We start from the raw sequence: 19,398 nt of genomic DNA on the forward strand, positions 1-19,398 counted from the left end.
TGTAAAACACTTTGTTTCAAACAGAAATCAGGCATTTTGACTTTAATTAAGAGAAAATATATAAATCCAATTTGTTTTACCATTTCTTCCACTTCTCATTAGCTGAACCCAAAGATCTAAGTATTTTATTTTTTTTTTTTTTTTTGGATACAAAATGCTTATTTCTGTCAAATCTTCAGAACTTTGCCTAAATCTATATAAATGAGCCTACAATTTGCTTGGGTTGCTCCCCATTTTAACATAGTTGTCATTGTTCTTTGCAGGATCCTGCTGGTATATTACACATTTATCTATTGCTTTGTGACACTGCCAGCTTTTTGACCTTTGTTTCAAAAATCTATTTCTCCTGCAATTCCCAAATACCTTCTGTTCTGTTTCATTAATAAAGTATTAAAGTCTATTTTTCACACTTGGGCTTTCACAAACTAAAACTGTTGTAAAATATAAAAACAATTTAAATATAATGAAGATGTGCATCGAATGGCAGTGATTCCACGAAAACCCATAGACTGTGTCCATGGGCATAAACATCCCAAATAGGATCAACAATCTTCTGCGTTACACATTCAGATCAAAATTCTAACTTATTTATGACTTGGTCTTTAAAAAAAATTCAGACATGGATATTGAATAAAAAATATTTAGTAAAATCCAAAGTTGAATTTAATCACCTAAGATGTTTTCTATGTCCTTTCCTTCCTACAGTCTGTTTGGGGAACACAAAACCAAGCAGAGTAAAGGTCAACCAATCACTTTAGGTTATCTCCTAAATAAACAGCCGCAGCGTCTTGTCTGCCACACATCAGCTAACACCGTAGGTGTGTGTGGCTCTGTTCACTGCTGAAAAGCTTTTAAAGCTGGAGGAAGGCTTTTGAAGCCACACGCAGGCACAAGTCTGCTTCCAATTAACCCACAAGCTGAATAGAAATGTGTGTGGTATGAGGTTACAAACCACCAGTCCCTTCTACTCACAGCTAAGGATGTTTTACATGGCTGTATCTTTGCTTGGATTCCGTCGGGTATCTCTTTAATGTCCTCATGGAGATCATCTGGACCAATTTTAACTGATTGTGAATTTTCCATTTGATTCTTACCTCCAATTTAAGGCCTTATTTTTATTTGACTTAATTTTAGATTAGCTTAAATTCAAGAGGTTAAAAAAAAATTGTATTTTATTATATCAAATAAAAAAAGTAACTGCAATAGAACAAGTCTTAACAGACAATAACATTAAAAGAAAACAAGAGATTGGAACATTGTAAAGAGGTTGGGGTTAACCTAACAGATAACCACAGGTAAAGTACCATTCATGCTACCTGCAGAGGCTGTAATTACATTACTTGAATGGTAAAACTGAAAATATGTAAATGGCTGGAAGACTACAAACACCTTACAGTAAACTAGCCATCCACACAGGGTGCAGATTTTACTATTATCAGGACTGACAGAAGTTGGTCTCCATACAATCTGCACCAACAAGCCCTTTCACAGCAGGCGAGATGTGTGAATGTGTTTTCCTAAAGGAAACAACTAAAACAGACAGAGCAGGGACTCGAACCAGCAACCTACCATTTAAAGGACAAACAACAACTCTGATAACTAGAATTATAATGTTTGAACATGACTGTACACAGTGTGGCACATACACAGATAGACCCCATGAGGTGTGGAAGCACTTGTCTCTTTGTCCTAAATGAAAACTATGCCCTTACTGTAAAGACCAATTTTATTTCTTATGCATCAACATTTAAAATGAACATTACCCTCTGTAACAACAATTTCATCTAGATCTGTTTGGATATTTTATGAGCATTTCTAATTAGTTTGATCACTGAAAACCATCACCAGTATATTAAACGGGAATTAACTTGAGGATTTGTGAGAATTTAGCACCTTTTCATAAAAAACTCAATGTATTACAGATAAAATTCGTATTCTGAACTCCTTAAATGTGTAATATCACAGCCTTGTCAAGACAGAAAATTATTCTAATTATTTAAATGTGAAACCCAGAAATAAACTGATGATGAAAAACATTTTGAATGAGAATATCAAGTACAAATTGAAAATAGAAACAAACAGAACAAAGGTAACCTTTAATCAGAGCATAAAACACAACAGCAAAACAGTTGTGGAATGATTTTCTTACTGTAGGTAATCCACATTGCAAACTAATATTTGAAGAAGGCTGATAACTATTTTAAATACTGTTAAGCTAGTATACAGCAGAGATATTCTTTTGCTGTTTTCTGTCTGTTCTTATTTACCCCATTAAATTAAAACAAAGGGGGATTAAAGGCATTTGCAGGTAATCTAAGAAATTGATGGGCCAGCAAATTCAATCAAATGTCAAACAGAACAAAACTCATTGAAATAATAGAAAAAAACAGAGCTCAATCTCACTCTACAGGCCTTAGTTAGGTTAAATGTCAATGTTTAATATGTAATGAGTGTAAACAACCTCAAGCATTCTCTTTTGCACAACTAACTGCAGAATTGAACGCTGTACACAATGATATCATCTGCATATTGATAAAGCTTGGCTAATGCATTTTAGCACCATTCTATGTGTAAGGGGGGAAATAGTATTTTGTGTTTGTAGGAGTTAAATGACTAAATAAGTAGTTTTATGATTTTCTTATTCTTTAATTATGTAAACATGTTTTTTCATACTCTAATTCTGCATTTTTGACTCCTAAAGAAATATCAGAAAAACAGTTAAATGGACCAAAGAACAGTCATTTCATCTGAATTCTTAAATAGCTTAAAAGCACCCCCAAAAATATGTAAAGCTAATATGAAAACACATTAATTATACACAGCTTTAAAGTTATTATGATGAAAACTATTAAGGTTTAATTTTGTCACTTGATGCATTAAGTTTCTGCAGACTCAGTGGTTTGATCCTGAGGCAACTGTGTTCAATGAAAAACGCCCTTTAACTCTTTCCCTACAAGAGGACCCAGTGATGTACAAACCTAAATAGACTGAACAGCTGAAACACTTTAGTATGAGAAATTGGATAGATTGTTTGATATAGAACATCTGCTTTTTTTAAAGATTTTTAATTTTTGTTATTTGAAACTGCACTAATAGAAAAGCCTCATCAAGTGGTAGAATTAAATGTGTCACTGACTGAGTGTGTTTGTGTGTGTATGTCATTAGTAGCCATTAGCAGAGGAGTATCTAGTAAATGTACCTTTTGTCTGGCCTGAAGCTTTGCTAAAAGCAGTTGAAAATCCCTCCACTGAGACTGTGTGTGGGGGTGTAGCATGACACGGCTGTTCTGTTGACCCACACCTCACCAGATAACCATCAGAGTAACAGAAAGCAAATACCATAGAAAGGATGAAGTTAAACTCAGTGTCTGGTTGAATATTTTGGTCTTATTGAATTTCAGCTAAAGTCAGATAAAGATTTCTGCACTGAAATCTAAAGAGGTCTGTAAATCAAAAAGTGGTTTAGAAATTCAGCATTTTCCTCCCAGCTAAGAGAAAATCAGGACCAAATGCAGTAAAATGTTATTTTAGGTTTAAAAAAAACTCTGTAGCTCATTTCTGTTTTCCTCCGAGTTCTTTTGGGATACAGCATATAAGCGATTGTTGCAGTTTTTTTGAATTTCAGACTTCTCCCTATCAAAGTGCAAGCCTGCTATAAAATAAAGGTTGTTTTCTGTTTGGAATTCTAATTAACTGACTGCATAGATGACATTTTGAAGTATGATTACTTGCTTAAAAACATCTTAAAACAACATTTTTTTCTACTCATCCTAGCAAATAAAGCTAAGTGTTCTCCCAGCGCATTAAGATGCACTTGCATATGCAAAGAATGTTGCAGCGTTTCTGACGCTCAAAATGGAATTGGGCTGAACAATGCATTAGTGAGAAAAAATACAGTCTAATAAGTATAATAGGCAACTGAGTAAATTTGCACCACGAATCACTCCTCAGCAGCAGCAAATTTCAGTTCAATCTCAGTACAAGCAAATCAGTGCCATTTCCTCTAAATACTCGTCAAAAAATCGTTTTGTTCAAGATTTGTTTGTGTGAAAAGTATATAGTGTCTTCAGTTAGCTCAAGCTCACTTTAGCTCTTAGGTTATGGTAATTCTAACCTAATGGCTTTAGCTGTTATATTTAGTGGACTTTAGCAGCAAGCTTACAGTAACAGATGCTGTGGTATGAGTGAACAAAAAAAGGTCCTACTAGCTTGTTAGATTAGATGTGTGTTAACATCTGCTCAATAGTATCCCGTAAATTAGTGTGTCAATATTCCAATAGCGTCTTATATTCCCACTGTTGTTCCAAGCTAAGCCGTTTTAAGGCAGTTTTAACATGGGTAGGTTGCCAATTCGATTGACGTTGGTCAACATGAGTCAGTTCCGACTGCTACTAAAAGCGGATTGTTCCCAGGTTTAAACTGGGTTTCGGGCAGTGGGAAAGGGGTATATGGAGCAGAGTGGAGCAAAGTAGAGAGTGGGAAACATCCAGCCAGCCCAAACAAGAAACACACAGGCAGGATTCATGACAGGCTATAAGCATGTAATCAGACAAAGAAAAAAATCCTGATGGATCCCTTCACAGAGATATCTTAATTTGTGCTGTTACGTGTGTCTAAGAAAGATTAATATATTGGATTGATTTTCATTTGAAAAAAGAATAACTTTACCAAAATGTGTCTCATCATTACATAAAGGACACCAATAGCATCTTCTAATTGGTTAAATTCAAATGTGAATGTGTAATGCTGCACACCTGTTAACACTCAGAGACCAAGCTTGCAAAAACTAATATGCACTCCTTACTCTGTTCTTCCCCTCCTTCTGTTTTTCATGTTTTCACCAACTTGCTTTCTCCCCATTTTTACATTCAACCAAAGCAAGCTTCCTGTCTCAGGAAAAGGTTGATGATGGAGGTCAGAGACAGGATGTCCAGCAGAGAAGATTAGACATCAGCAGAATAAGTTGTATACTATACAGATGCAACCCAGCCAACAACACAAAACAGGAAGTCCATCCGTTGTTTGTCCATTTTTATACCTGTTAGTCGGAACTCTGCAGATACTGCTGTGTTGGACTCGGCTAATAATTTGTATGAAATAAAATAATCACATTTCCTTATTAACATTCCTGCCTCATATTTGTTAGTTTATGCTTACATTTATTCTTGCCAGTTAGTGTGTCTTGAATTTATATTCTTAAACAGGTTGACATGCAGAAGAGTTACCAAGTTGTTGTCGTTTTTGTTTTTTTGGCAGCAAATGATTGTCCCTTGATGTGTGGTGGCCTTAGTCCATTTCTAGATTTTTAGTGGTGGAAGTAGACTTGTATTGTTAGGGAGGCCGGAGTGGGGCAAGGCTTTCCTGAGGGCATCCTCTAAATATGGAAATGAGTTTATCTCTCAGTAATTTTAAATTAGAGGTTATACACTTCAATATATTGTTTTCTTTCTAAGGACACACAGCTGACTGGCCCCGCAGGATCTGTTAGACTGGAGTGAGCATGTAGCTGCAGAAGTCATTTACTTACATTGTGTCATCAGTATTTTCATCAATTGTGATTTAATTTTGAATACTAAGGAGGATAAACCTCCCGTGTAAATTTTGTAAACATATTGGTAAAATATGCAATGTCAAACTTTATAAAATATAGTAATTAAACTGCATTAAATATGCACTAAAATGTACCTGATGACATGTATATGATTCACATTAATCAGCTGTTTATTCAGCAGTGAGAAAGTAGAGTGGATAATACTCCAAAATACAGCTACAGTGAAGCTAAACTTCTTAAGCCGGGCGTACACTGTGCGATTTTTTTCAATCACGTACACTTAAGTCTATGGAACAGGGGCGGGTCATGAAGCTGGCTGCTAAATGTTGATTGGCGAACATACTTTTTACTGACTGCGGCCAGACAGCGAGGAGGTTTCCCTCATGAGTCAAGAGGGAAAAGTGATCATTCAGGCAGAACAGTCAACTTGTGCTGAACTCTAGCTGTCGTTTCTGGAGTTTATTATTTCAAAATGCTTCACAACAGCTATTTTCACCCGTTGTTGTGATGTGTTCTATGTGTTTCAACAATTGTTCATGCAATATATGACATTGGGATTTAATTAATACCACTGAGGCTCCCATGTTTCAGAAAGCAGAATATTGCACAAATTGTAATTTCAACATAAATTAACTAAACGTAAAAACTGAAATATTCAAAAAAAAAAAAAAAAACTCATGATTTTCTATAAAAAGTTGTTTGTTTTTTGCTTTGATGAGGTAGTTTTTCAGTCATATCGAAATTTTTAACATTTTACAAAACTGCAACGGAAGCACTTTCTCCACATCACACGAGTTATGTGATCAGCAGCTGGCCCTTACTGAGTTGTAAAAAGAGGTAGACTGCATGTAGTTGGAGGATGATTGAGCCCACTAGAGCCTGAAATATGTATCATGGGTCCATCGGTGGATCTGTCCAGGAAAGCAGCAATTAAGCAGAAGAACTCTGAGCCACTTTTTTCGTTAAAGATGATCAAAGAGAGCACAAACGGTTAGTTACAGTAAAAGCAGAGTCCATATATTCTTAAATCTTAAGAAGAATATATGCTGGAGGAGATGTCTGGGGAGAGGGAAGTCTGGGGGTCTCTGCTGAGACTGCTTCCCCCGTAACCCGTTCACATACATCTGTTATTAATTAAAACTTCAAACTAAAATCAAAGAAACAAACATTGGAAGAAGCAGCAAGGATCTATTTGCTGGGTTTATAATCAAATCTCAACATGGAAGCACATCAGTTGGCATTTAGGGGCGCCAGTAAAAACCTTTCTTCTACTTAATGTTCAATTGGTCCTTTTAGTTCTTAAGGAATGTAAGCTTAGATTGTATAAAGAGCTTAAACTGTTTGCACATACAAACTTAACATTGAACCTAATTAAACAAGAGGAGCTAAATAGAAAAAGAAAAGAGTTGAAAAGAAACTATGCTAATTTTCTTTGACAGTGGTGCATTGCACAGGAGGTTTTATGTTAGTTACATTGGGCCTCGTGCAAAAACATTTCCATATTCTTATTATAAGATTCTTTTACTGCGGGTGCTTTGGGTCACTGTTCTGCTATGTGATTAAATTCCTCCCAATTAATTTGGAAGGATTTGTCCATAAATCAGAAGACAAAAGGTTTCTAAATTTCATCAGGGGAAAAAAGAGACTAGCAAAGTCAATCATCTGACCTACTGAGACATACTTTTTACCTCCTAAAGAGGAGACTGAGGGGGAAAAAGCAAGAACTGAAAGAAGATGCAGTTAAAGCCTGAAATTGCATCATAAATTAAGAATGTACAATTTCTGTGACGTTCACGTGTTGCAGGCTAGAGGATTTCTTTGCAAACAAGGCTAACACCAACACATTTAATTTGATTTACTTTAAGATTATTTGTTGCTTTACATTTGCTGTGGTGTAAATACAAACAGTGATATATCGAAAGTTGCTGTGCTGTTCAGATACTTATGAAGAGGACTGAATGACAAGATAAACTGAAAGAAGAATCTTCCTGTGACAGTCAGGTCTTCCTCTACAAGCTGACATATCAAAGATAGTTTTCCAAACTAGTTATACTTCAACAATTGTCATCTTTGATCGACTTGAACCTAAGACAACATATGTTTCATATCATGATGAAATAATATCATTGAAAATAATGTAATTAGTTTATTTCAGGTTAATGCATTTAATGTTTGGTGACCTGGAGGAACCAGGAGTGTCAGTAATTGGATATGTGTTGATCCTATATGTGATTAAAGCTTAAACGGCACACTGTAAAAAATGAGGTATTGTCTTGAAACAAGGCTCTGCTTGTAGACTTCATAATAACACATTTTGCAATATCCTTTGTAATAACTCAGTGGTCCAGCATTGCACCTCTACTTTTCCTTCTGTTCATGTTACCTAAGATGTATTTCACCTACTGGCACGGAGAAGGCATTTACCTCTATACTGACAACACAGCTGTAAACTGAATTTAATGAATTACTGTATCTAGAACAAAAAATGTTAAATGATGCAGCTTTATATGGACCAGACTGAAGTAATCTCGTTTGGCTTTGATGTATTTAGTGAAGTCAGAACTTTAAACTTAAAGCGAACTTTCAGAAAACCAACTATCCTGATAACTATGCTGAGAAGATTTAAAAATGTACCTTTGTAATTTTTTTCCTTTTATGATTACGATGTATTCTTGTGCTGTGAATATCTTTCCTTTTATTAACTTGGATTCATTTATGCATTGTTTTATGAAGATAAAAAGGTTATATCACTTGGTTTTAATTGCTCCTGCTTTTAGAAACTTTCATTTTTGTCCCTTTTTAAAATGTTTTCATATTTTTTTTTATAAAATTCTATGCCATGAAACTTTATGCTACTTTTATATTCCTAAGCTGAAACTGCACATGGAGCTTTAGATATTTTTTGGATGAAGGTTCCAATGAGACATTCCACTTATTACTGAAGGTCTGAATCTGGCTAAAAAGGGAACAGAATGCGGACTAATTTAATTTACGTATAAGTCACTTTAATGTGGTAATTAAAGGGGCATTCCTTAGTTCAGAACGTTTTTGTTCTGCAGTGAATTCATTCTTTTGAAATTCATTTTGCAAGATGATTAAAATACTTCAAACATGATTAAAAACAAGGTTAAAACAGAAATGGAAGTACATTTTATTTGAAGTGGAAAAACTTTGTGATAAATAAATTTCAACTTATCAGCAAGTTGGGACATTTTCCAACAAGACTTAAGGAGAACAGATTGCAAACATTTGAAAGAAGGCAGTTCCTTGGTATTTTTCTATGGCTGTGTGTTGCAGGCATCTGCAGACCACTTGTTTCTGAGACAGGAAGCGCACTGAAATGACTGCAACCACAGCATTTTAACTAGAGATGGTGATAATGTGGCCTTAAAAGCCTTAACTTAAAAGCACAACCACAGCATGTGCATAGCAGATAAACTAAACATTACCAGTAACTGCTGTCTGTTTATTGAAGTTAAATTAATTTGAATTCTATGATAGAAAGATTATTAAATGCTTGCCTGCTATTACAGCAATGTCTAGTAATCAAATGCACAGCTGCCACAGGTTGACTGAAGGCCAGATGAATCAAATCATCATCCTTGAACCTAAAGAAACTAACATCCTGTCAGCCCAAACACTCGTCTGCTTCTCTTGTGCACTTCCTCACTTTCCTCCTTTTGTTTTCTACATTCTTTGTTGCAAAGCACAAACATTCAGTCTTGCTGCGGCCTAGTCTGTTTTTGCCTTATCAGTATTACACACCAAGGAAATCAAAGCTTGGACGATAAACTGAGCTTTTTGGTCATCCTTTGCAGACATAAGATCTACATTGTTGAACAAATGTGTATTTTCTTTAATCCTCTGTTAAGATGAAATACTGCCATCTTGTGGTTAAACATGTAGTGACAATTAAGCCAAGGAGATGAAGCCTTTTTTTGTGCTCTTCCTTCAAAAAGGATTGGTTATCTACCATAGACTACGTGCATGTATGACATTAGCATAATTTTCATAATCATTTTCATTATCCTTTTTATTGTCGTTTTGCCTAAGGAATCTTCCAGAAACAGGAATATAAAACATTACAATTATTATTTGTGTTATTTTACTAAAATCTGTTAAACTTCTGGTTTGAAATTTACTTTTTTTAGTGTTGCAATGAGTTTGCCTCAACATTAAAGGGGAAATGTTAAAAAAAAAAAAGGTGCATATGCCTTTGGATTTAAGTATTTTTTTTCTTAAGTCCTGATAATAAATTACCATTTCTTTTTCCTTCTAGAAGGCCAACAATTTCCCTAATGACTCCCCTTTCAGAGGCATAGACCAGTATCGGCTATTGCAGGCTAGCAAAGATCTCAACGACTCCCCACTCCTAGGGGGCGGACCTGTTCTTCTGGTTCAATTTGCATGTTTTCTAAGTGAAAAAAAGGCTTTGTTTTGGGCTACTCCATAAAGCTTGGAGCTCAAAGCTAATTCTGACATATTGAATTGATAAAGCTTCCTGGATGGGAAGCGAAACGTCTTAATACTTGGAAACAAAGTTCAGTGGATGGGTGTTTAACTTTTTTGGAACTTTCTAGAAGAAAAAGGACACATAAACTCACATTAAACATTGGGATTTCTGTGTACAACAACTAAGGTAGAAGTTATTATACTACTAATTATAACCAATTAGAAAATCAAAGCCCACAAACAACTTTAATACACCAGTTTTGTTTTGTTCATAAAGTAAAAATAAAACACTAAATAATAATCTATCAAAACAGGTCCTGCTTAAGAAAAATGTAGATACATTTGTTCACTTTTTTTTATTAGAAAAGGCTTGTGATCCCAAATAGAAAAAACAACATATTTGTACTAAATTTAGATTTAGAAACATATGTTCTGACAAAAGACAAAATCAAAAGTAGAAGAAAACTCTCACGATTCCCAATATCTTTCCATTTATAAAACCATAAAACATAAACACAGAATATGCATATTGGAAGATTTTCAGCAGAATATTCAACCATTTCATTGCCTTTTTTTTTAAGTAAATTTTCTGGGGCTGTTTTTTAGTAGAAATAAGAAAATAAAACAGTCAGCATGTACAAAGAGATTCCAGTGTTAAAACTCATGAACATGTTAAAATGAAAAGCATTATTAGTACCTGATCTACCTTTCAGTGTCTGATTCTCCTGGTGTGGAGAAACTGAGGTGCTGAAATGTAAATCAAACAAAGATCAAACGTTGAAAACACTATAAAACTGAAGTTGTTCTGCGATGCGTCCTCAGTCGGAGTGAATGGACAGGGACAGTTTTAGGCAGCCCAGCTCTTTTCCCCCACCACCCAGGTTGCCCTGGACCCTGTAGTTCCCGTTGGTGAGCCAGTAAGGCAGGTCCATGTAGGGCAGGTAGAACTCGGACTGAGGCAGCGAGTACGAGCCCTGTGGGAGAAAGAGAATATAGGGAGAATCAGACAGGACTCTACCTGCTTCTTTTGAGCAAGTAGAATAAAATGGTCATTTTCAGTGTTCTCAATCTTCCTAACTTCTTTAAGCCTCTTAAACATGATGGATATCATCCCCCAGACTAAATCTTGAAGACAATGACCCTTTCTCATCATACTAGCACTTAGATTTGTTCTCAGTTTACTTATGTTACTCCACCTGCTTTTAATCACTGATAAGAGCTTGGCTAAGATATAGGAGCTCCCTGACCACATTTCTGAAATTGTAATGTTAGAATATTTGAGTCACTTTATCATTTTGTCCTCGTGCTTCAACATGATGGGGACCGATCCAGATGCTTTTATCCTTCAGCTGCTGCTACCTCCCCCTCTAGTGGACACAACCCTACTTTGCAAGCAGCGCCGTCCCTGATCGCCATGGCAATGTTGAAGAGGCTTATCAGCCATAAGATCCAGAGGCCTAAGGTACTCAGTTTTAAAGCCCCACGAACCAATGAATGACCTCAACACACATTTGATTCAGTATTAAAAATGACTTTGCCTGGATTACTATGTACACTACCTTGGGGTGGGTAATCTTACTAATATCTGTTTTAATTTGTTTCTGAAATGGTATCTTCCATAACAATAATAATAATATAAAAAGTGATGATGAAATAATTTAATAATAATAATAGCAACTGCCTGAGGTATTTATTTGTGTGATAAATAGCCCCTCTAATGAATATTTAAAAATTATTGAACCCTTTTGGACCTATGAAGGCTCTTTTTGCATAATTGTTAGTGATCTTATGAGATGAGCCGAGGCTTTGAGGCATCTGCTGAGTAGTAGAGGGGGCGTTTTCGCGAGGTGCGTATTGAGGCTTGCTTAATTTGGGGGAGGAGCCAAAATAGATGACGTTCGAAGCCTCACTACCCTGCCATGTCAAGTGAGCACTTCGGGAAGTGGTTCAGCTCGCCCTGAACTTCGGCAAGAATTTAAACAGCCTCAGTATTCAGTCAAGATGTGGGAGAGGTGGATAGAGTTTGGATATATTCTAACAATAGACTGGTTGGAGAAACAACCAATCTGGTTGGATAAAACTATTTTGGTTACATTAAACAATGTAATGATCAAAATCTGAGCGGGCCACTGGTTACAGGTGTAACATCAGTATTAAGTAGTATTGCCTTCAGATGAGCTATCAGCTCCCCAGTGGTGTCAGCTGTAAGACACTGATTTCCATTCCTCAGGTTGTTGGTTCAAAACCCAACTTAGACATTTGAAAGTTGCGATAAAACACAAGTATTTTTGGCTAATGTGACTAATTTGTATTGGTTTGCCCTTGTACAAATTTAGATTGGTTAAAAGCACTACCAAATTAGACGGGTTGGTTTAACCAAAAGATTGTTTGAACACATAATTTCAACCCGATTAGAACAAGTAACTGTGGAAAAACTATAATTTTTGAATAAAAATGACTAACACCTTTCATTTTGTTTATCGTTGCCCAATCTGCACAAACAGTTTCACTCTCTGCTTGAGCTTATTTCACTAAAATGGCTTAAATGATTTTCCTCTTCTTAAACATTTTACACTTAAAAAACTTACAAAATATTTGATTATACAAACCAATCATTAACAATGTCATAGGAACTGAAATCAGAACAAGAAAAACAATTCAAAAAAAAAAAAATCACAGATTATTTTACTAACTGCAGTTCTGCACTGCACCAGTAGGTGGTGACATGCTCACATGAAGCTTTATGAACTGTGGGGATCGTTGACGCAAATGGTTCAATGCCTCACGAGGCTTCATCTCACCATCACTAGTAATTGTACCTCAAAATATAAATATTTGTTAATAAAGCTTTTTCATTTAAAAAAAAAAAGTGGGAAACGTGCTTCATTTGCTTCTGCAACTGGTGTTAAATTGTAAAACTAGGACATTGCCTCTTCCTCCATGTTGATTTTTCACAGCTTTACTCACTCAGTCACCCTCTTACAGCATAGATTGGGGCCAGAAAATCCAGGAAAATCCAGGCATATATAGATATTTTGTTGAAGCTGATACTACTACCAGTATGAGCCGTGAGCACCAGTGAACCACACTAGAAACTCCAGTGTTAACTACACCAGTGCCCAGCAAGCAGATCAAGAGCAGGTCCGTCTCAGTGGCGTTAACGTTCAGTGGAACACCGGGGTGAGTGTGCATCCAAGGCACCATCCCATATTTGGTGACCGCACTCCCACATTCAACGATGGCAATCAAAACCAAAAGACAGGAAAAAAGGGCAGTTTAACTGCGGTGTTGGTGAGGGAACTGAAAAGTCAGATAAATGTTTGGTGGCTGTAGTGAGCCAACAGGAAGTATTATCAATGACACTTTAAGAGTCTGATGTGGACTGATCTTATCAACAAGGACATTTATGCAGCAATGCACTTATTTAAGTGTAAAGGGCAGTTGCACTAAAAAAACAAAAAAAACACTGTGCCTTTGGCTTGACAGCTTCTCTTGCTGATAGGCACGGCTTAAATAAAAAAAACGTTGGAGCTAATATTTATTAGCTTACCAGCTATTGAGTTTTAGCAGTACAGTTGTTTAAAAGTAAAAAAAGGTTTTTAAAAAAAAATGGATCAATGACCATAATTTCTTCAGCTGACACCTTCTTCTTTATAGTTAAAAATACTTCAGCCCGTCTACGGATTTTATTTTTTTTTTAATAAACTCTACATTAATGACACTTAGATACATAATTTCTTGCCTTTAAAATTATGCTAGTACTCAAACCAGGTTGTGTCTATTGGTTAAAAAAAAAACAGACTCACAGCTTTGAAGGGACAGCGGCAGGGTAGGCCGTAGGTGTGCAGCGGTTCAGGACAGTCCTGTCCCGGTGGAATCAGCTGGTTCAGGAGGTCGCAGGCGTCCTTATAGTGACAACTGCCCAGCTCCTCCAGGCAGGGGACCTTCACCCAGAAACCTGCAACCTCCTTCTCCAAAGTCACATTCAGCTGCAGGGGAATCAGAGGTGAGAGTGAGCTCTGGAAAGACTGAATTTAATTTCTGTATTTTAAAGAAATTCTGCACAGATACAGAAAAGCACCAAACACAACAGGACTGTAAAAACTACACACAGAAATATTCAGGCTGAGTAAAACCATAAAGATATTTTGCCAAGACGTCTATTTTAACTCATTTTTATATCCAGGCGGGTTCAAACATTTACACACCAGACTCCGCTGCTTTCTTCACTTCCTCCCCTGCTGCTGGAGATTTAAAAACTTTTTGCAAGTGGGGAAAAAAATGAGCCTTTGCCACATTCTGACGCTAAAAACCAATCAAGCTTTATTTATAGAACGCTTTACACTCCTAACTGACCAAAGTGCAGAACAAGTCCATAAAAAAGAAATAAAAAGATAAAATGAACAATAAAATAAAACATCTACATGTATTTTCTCGATAAAGTGTTAGTGAAAAGTCAAAATGGCTCTCCATCGCTCGATCGGTTGGTTGTAAAGGAATTAGTGACTTTTGTGGCCAGTCATAAACATAAAAAGTAAACAATGGTGCCAAACTGAAGCTGGGACCACTGGGTCCTAACGACAGCTGAAACCAGTCAGAACCCGTATCCACCTATTCTCCCAACTGTGTTGATCACTGCAGAAAATATGCTGAGAAGTTAACAGAAACAAGAAACTTAAAATCTGCTACAAAATGCATTTCACTAGAGTGGATCATTGTCCAAATGGTAGAAAATCCAATTTTTGATTGGATGTTTGCAGCTCATTGTGTCTCACATGATGGTTGGGCAGCAGGTCCAGCAGGGTCTGCAGCAACCAACAAAAAAACTGCTGGCTGCAGACAAACAGCTTAGCAGCTGAGTAAGAGTCTAAGGGTTTCTCACAGACTACCTATCACAGACTACCTATTGTCTGGTAAACAGACAAACATGGTTTTGTGGTTTATTAAGAAAGAAGTGGTAGAAAGTGCTGCTGGTAAAGAGGTTTTGTTTTTACTCAGCATCTCACTTCCGTTTATTGCTGCTTCTAAATAGATAGAATATCATCTATTGTTTTGTTATTGAGAGATTGAGGGTCCATGTCTAATCTGATTAGAGGGTAAACAGAAGAAATAGATAACAAAATACCTCCTGTGTTAGCGGTGAGTGTTTTCATTGATAGTTTGTTGTGGGTCAGCTGGTTTTTATGATGCAACCAAACCAAACTGTGTAAAGTCAATGAGAACAGACATGGTGTGTTCTGATTGTCCCTATAGCAAGCATCTTATTACATCTGAAAGATTTTCAGCAGATTGTTGAGGTTTGTGTTGCAGGACTTACAGAGAGAGGGGCGATGAGTTCAACCAAAGTGGATCCAGATGCCGCAGCTGTCAGTGACCCTGGGATCTTGATGGGGTCTGGAGATAGGGTAAGGGTCTTTAGTACTGCCGGAGCTTCAGGACTTCCGCAGTTCTTCCAGTCAAAACCCAAAACCTGCACAGGTTTAACACCGTAGGGATGGATGATTAACAGCCGTTTCTTCAACCTGAAATTCCCTTATTAAAACCCGCTTCAACTTTCATTCAACTTCCTGCTTTAAGAGCAGTTTTTTCAATAAGTCATTCATTTTCTGTGTGGAAATTTGCACCAGGAAAGAGACTAATATCAAAGGTCAAACAACACGAAAAGTTGCTTCTGGTCTATTATTAAAGAAACATTGTTTCTGTAATAACATTTAAAAGAAACATTGGTTCTTTGCATCAACTTTGTAGAGAAACTGAAACTGGTAAAACAAAAACAATCTGCAGAGAATTACTTAGGGTCCCATCACATTTCATTTCATCACACTTCCCATCACATTTCTCCTATAAATGAGAACGCCAATTGCATAAATAAGTGTTATTATTATTATTATTATTATTATTATTATTATTATCAGTAGTAGATTTTTTCAGAAAAAAATTCTTAAGAGTTCTCAGTTTAAGCAACTTTATGTACATATATATATATATATATTTATTATTGTTATTTTTTTTTTTTAAAGGATAATCTGGAAGGCATAGTAACTATTTCAACAAAGGTTTAAACATGGTTCCTAGAAATGCTGAATTTATATAATTGATTATTTAATCATCAAACAGGCTTTAGTGTTCTAGTGTTTCTTTCTAGTCTTCTAGTTAAAATACACCATGTTTAACACTGGTAATAACTTCCTGTTCAAGCAACGCGTTAGATACATATTTATAAACATGTAGTGAACGGTTGGACTTTAAAGGGAGACATAGTTAACAAACATTTACTAAAACAAACCTTTGCGTGTCTGACTCTCCTCAGGCTGAAGGAGCCGCCGTTTGCCTGAAATATCAATGCGGCCAGAACCGTCGTCAGGGCCGCAGTCCAATGCTGAGAGCCCGCCATGCCGTTCACCGTCTGGGCGACACCCCGAGCCGTTAAACCGAGCTGCACCGCGGGCAGAAAGGTCTGAGGAACGCGGTCCTTGAAGCAGCGCTTCCGTGTTTACCGCTGCAGTTACCGAAGGTTACTATTGGTCGTCACGTGACTGTGGGTCACGTGACGACCAATAGTCTCCGGCTATTTCAACCTTTCACTGAGGAATTTACTGTATGTTTCAGAAATGATACATGCAGTATCGGGGTCCTCGGCGGATACAAACAATAATTTATTTTTATTAAGGTATATACATGCAAACATCTGAAGCCAAAGGTGTTCTTTCTTTCTTTCTTTCTTTCTTTCTTTCTTTCTTTCTTTCTTTCTTTCTTTCTTTCTTTCTTTCTGTGAAATAATGTATTTATAATAAGAAAGAAATCTGAAGTAGTTGCAGCTCAGAACCTGCAGGTGTCGCCGTCGTCCCATGTTTGCAGCTGTCATTTTCCGTGTAATAACTACAGCATACAATAATTATATTTTCTATCTAACCCTCAGAATGCAGTTATGATTATATGAATGATGAAGCTGTGGAAAATAGAGAAATCAGGGGACAATATGTGACATTTTGTCAATCTAATATTCTTAAATGTATATTTATGTTGCCTGTTTTTTTTTTTTTTTGTTTTTTTTTATTGTCTGCTTGCTGTTATCATAAATATAGTTTCCCTTAAAATATCAAACAGAAAATGTCAAATTTATTTTTAAGGTTTGATATAAAAAAAAAAAGCTCCGCTTTCATGACGTGAATATCGCTGGATGGAAGCTGAGGAAGAGGAGGGGCAGAGGATGCTGACAGTGGAAGGAGGACCAAAGAGCTGCTCTCCATCCCATTTGTTTGGGGCCAAAATCCGCCATGCACAACTGGGTTATGATCTCTGGATAGAGTCATATTTTTCATGTCACTCTGCAATTAAACGCATAAACTGGATTATTTAAACAATATTTTCCTGGAAAAATGCTTCCCTGCTCATCATCCGCGCAGACGGAAGGATGCGAGGAGGAGAGCGACGGACACATCCAAACAGAGGTAAACCGAAAATCAAATGCATCTTTTTATTATTATTTGTGTTTTCGGTTGATCTGAAGATGAATTATATCCCTGTGTTCATAATAAAACAAAAACCTAATTTTACTCTCCGCCTCTGATGGGATGGGACATTTTGCCGGCTCGTCTCAGGCGCCGGCCGGCTTCTCATGGAGACATCAGAAAGGCAGACCCCTCCCTGAACCACTCGCCATTTTCACGCACATGAATGGATTTAAAGGTTACATTTAAAACACCGTTCATTGTTACAGACCCTTTTCCACATAAGGAATCTTCTAAGTGTAGAGAAGCTGTCTGTTATTTTTCTAGGTCGCACTTTTAAGGTGAGAAAATGCATGGCCCCATTTTTAAGCTGAGATTTAAATGCAAACATTCAAAGAAAGAACTAGACACACATGGTCTGCAAGGGGACTGGCATGGGCATCTATTTTATCACATCATTCCAAATGTTAATTTGTTATAATATGATATTGTGACATAACAAATACATAATATATATTTTTTTTTTATTTTTGGAAAAAAATGACAAGTTTAAGAGTTATAATTGCAGAGTAGAATGCAAAGAGAAAAAAATACTTTACCCTGAAAGGCCTCCTAAGATTCACCCACCTGAACTGTGAATTTCTGCAGCTCCTCCAGTGTTACTGTTGTCCTCTTCAATAGCGTAAATATCGGTAAGCAGAGACTGCAGTTGCATAGGGGCCTCTGACCTCTTAGGGGCCCCATCACTAAATCCTGGTAGGCCCCCTATGCAATTGACTAGGACGTCTCTTTGCAGAGAATAGTGCTAAATATTCCTAATTTACACACCTGATGCTAAACTGACTGACCAGACCTTATTTATACCACAACACATGCCAGATTTCAACATGATGGTGAGCCATTTAAACACGACACCAATAGCAAAGCAGTGGTACTTTTAATTACTATGTTAATAACTGTGCATAGTTCATTAGACGATTGGTAAAAAATACACTCATATAATGTGTTTCAAACCGCAATAAAGATCTTAAAAGAACAATGTATTTGAGTATTTTATTCTTTACAATACGACTTGAAAATATGGGTAATCCAAAGCGTAGATTAAAACCATTACGGTTACGTACAATGTGTTAGAGACCATGGATACCAAAAAGAGGTACTGAAGCGGATTCCAGAAAAGAAAAAACAAAGAAGAGCTGTTGGAGGAACGGAAAAAACTTCCCAAAATAAACACATTCTTTCAAAGAACCTAAGAGTGAGAGGCGGATGTTGCTGCTTCAGTGAGTGAAGATTTCGACAAGATAAGTGAAGAAATTCAAGCAAGTATATATGTCTAGGTGAAGAATGATGAAGCGGCGGCAGGGGGCATGGGGGGGCGGGGGTATATGGGGTGTTATACTTCATATGGGGCCCACCCAGAAAATGTTGCTTATATTGGTGTGTCATTACGTCATTGGTCCTCTTGACTCTTTCTCTGATATTGTTCACCTTGCTCAGTCATGCTTGTTTAGGTGCATAGGCAATTCTAGACAAACGATTGAGCATTTACCAGTAAGATTGGAATATAGTTTACACACGAACTTTAACTTTAGACTAACTATCCCTGGCCTGCATGGAGTGCTCTATGAGTGTCTAGATTCAATATTTTTATTTACGATCGTTATCAGATCATACATACTTTCATTACTCATTCAGTAGTGTGGAATGCTTGAGAAGATTGATCAAGGGATATAACTCAAACCTTAAGCATCACCTTTGTCAACTTGCTGGTAACAGAGCCTTTAAATACAGGTTGATACATTACGATATGAATTTTTGGCTGATATTGGACTGATTTCCGACACCAATATCTGATTAGGACATCCCTATTGTATTCCAAGGTATTGGAATTATTTCAATTGCAATCAAAGTGACAGGAAAAAAAAGAATGGGAGAGAGGCGGGGT

At 36.7% G+C, this 19,398-nt stretch overlaps 2 protein-coding genes across 2 annotated transcripts in view; one reads left to right on the top strand and one right to left on the bottom strand.

Annotated features, from left to right (window-relative positions):
• Positions 1-10,607: 10,607 nt before the first annotated feature.
• Positions 10,608-16,515, bottom strand: gm2a (GM2 ganglioside activator). Its single transcript, XM_015379119.1, has 4 exons — positions 16,289-16,515; positions 15,320-15,472; positions 13,809-13,991; positions 10,608-10,976 (listed from the first exon to the last, which is right to left on the bottom strand). The coding sequence occupies exons 1-4, from the start codon at positions 16,394-16,396 to the stop codon at positions 10,821-10,823; spliced, it is 600 nt and encodes a 199-aa protein (XP_015234605.1). The 5' UTR covers positions 16,397-16,515; the 3' UTR covers positions 10,608-10,820.
• A 715-nt stretch (positions 16,516-17,230) lies between these two features.
• LOC107087416 (shootin-1-like) overlaps positions 17,231-19,398 on the top strand; it is a 31,211-nt gene continuing 29,043 nt past the window's right edge. Inside the window, exon 1 of the mRNA XM_015378989.1 lies at positions 17,231-17,453. Within this exon, the coding sequence (XP_015234475.1) occupies positions 17,382-17,453 (72 nt within the window). The 5' untranslated portion in view covers positions 17,231-17,381. The remainder of the gene's footprint in view (positions 17,454-19,398) is intronic.

This window comes from Cyprinodon variegatus, unplaced genomic scaffold (genome assembly GCF_000732505.1).
Source record: "Cyprinodon variegatus isolate N-32 unplaced genomic scaffold, C_variegatus-1.0 Scaffold10, whole genome shotgun sequence".
NCBI classification, from domain to species: Eukaryota; Metazoa; Chordata; class Actinopteri; order Cyprinodontiformes; family Cyprinodontidae; genus Cyprinodon; species Cyprinodon variegatus.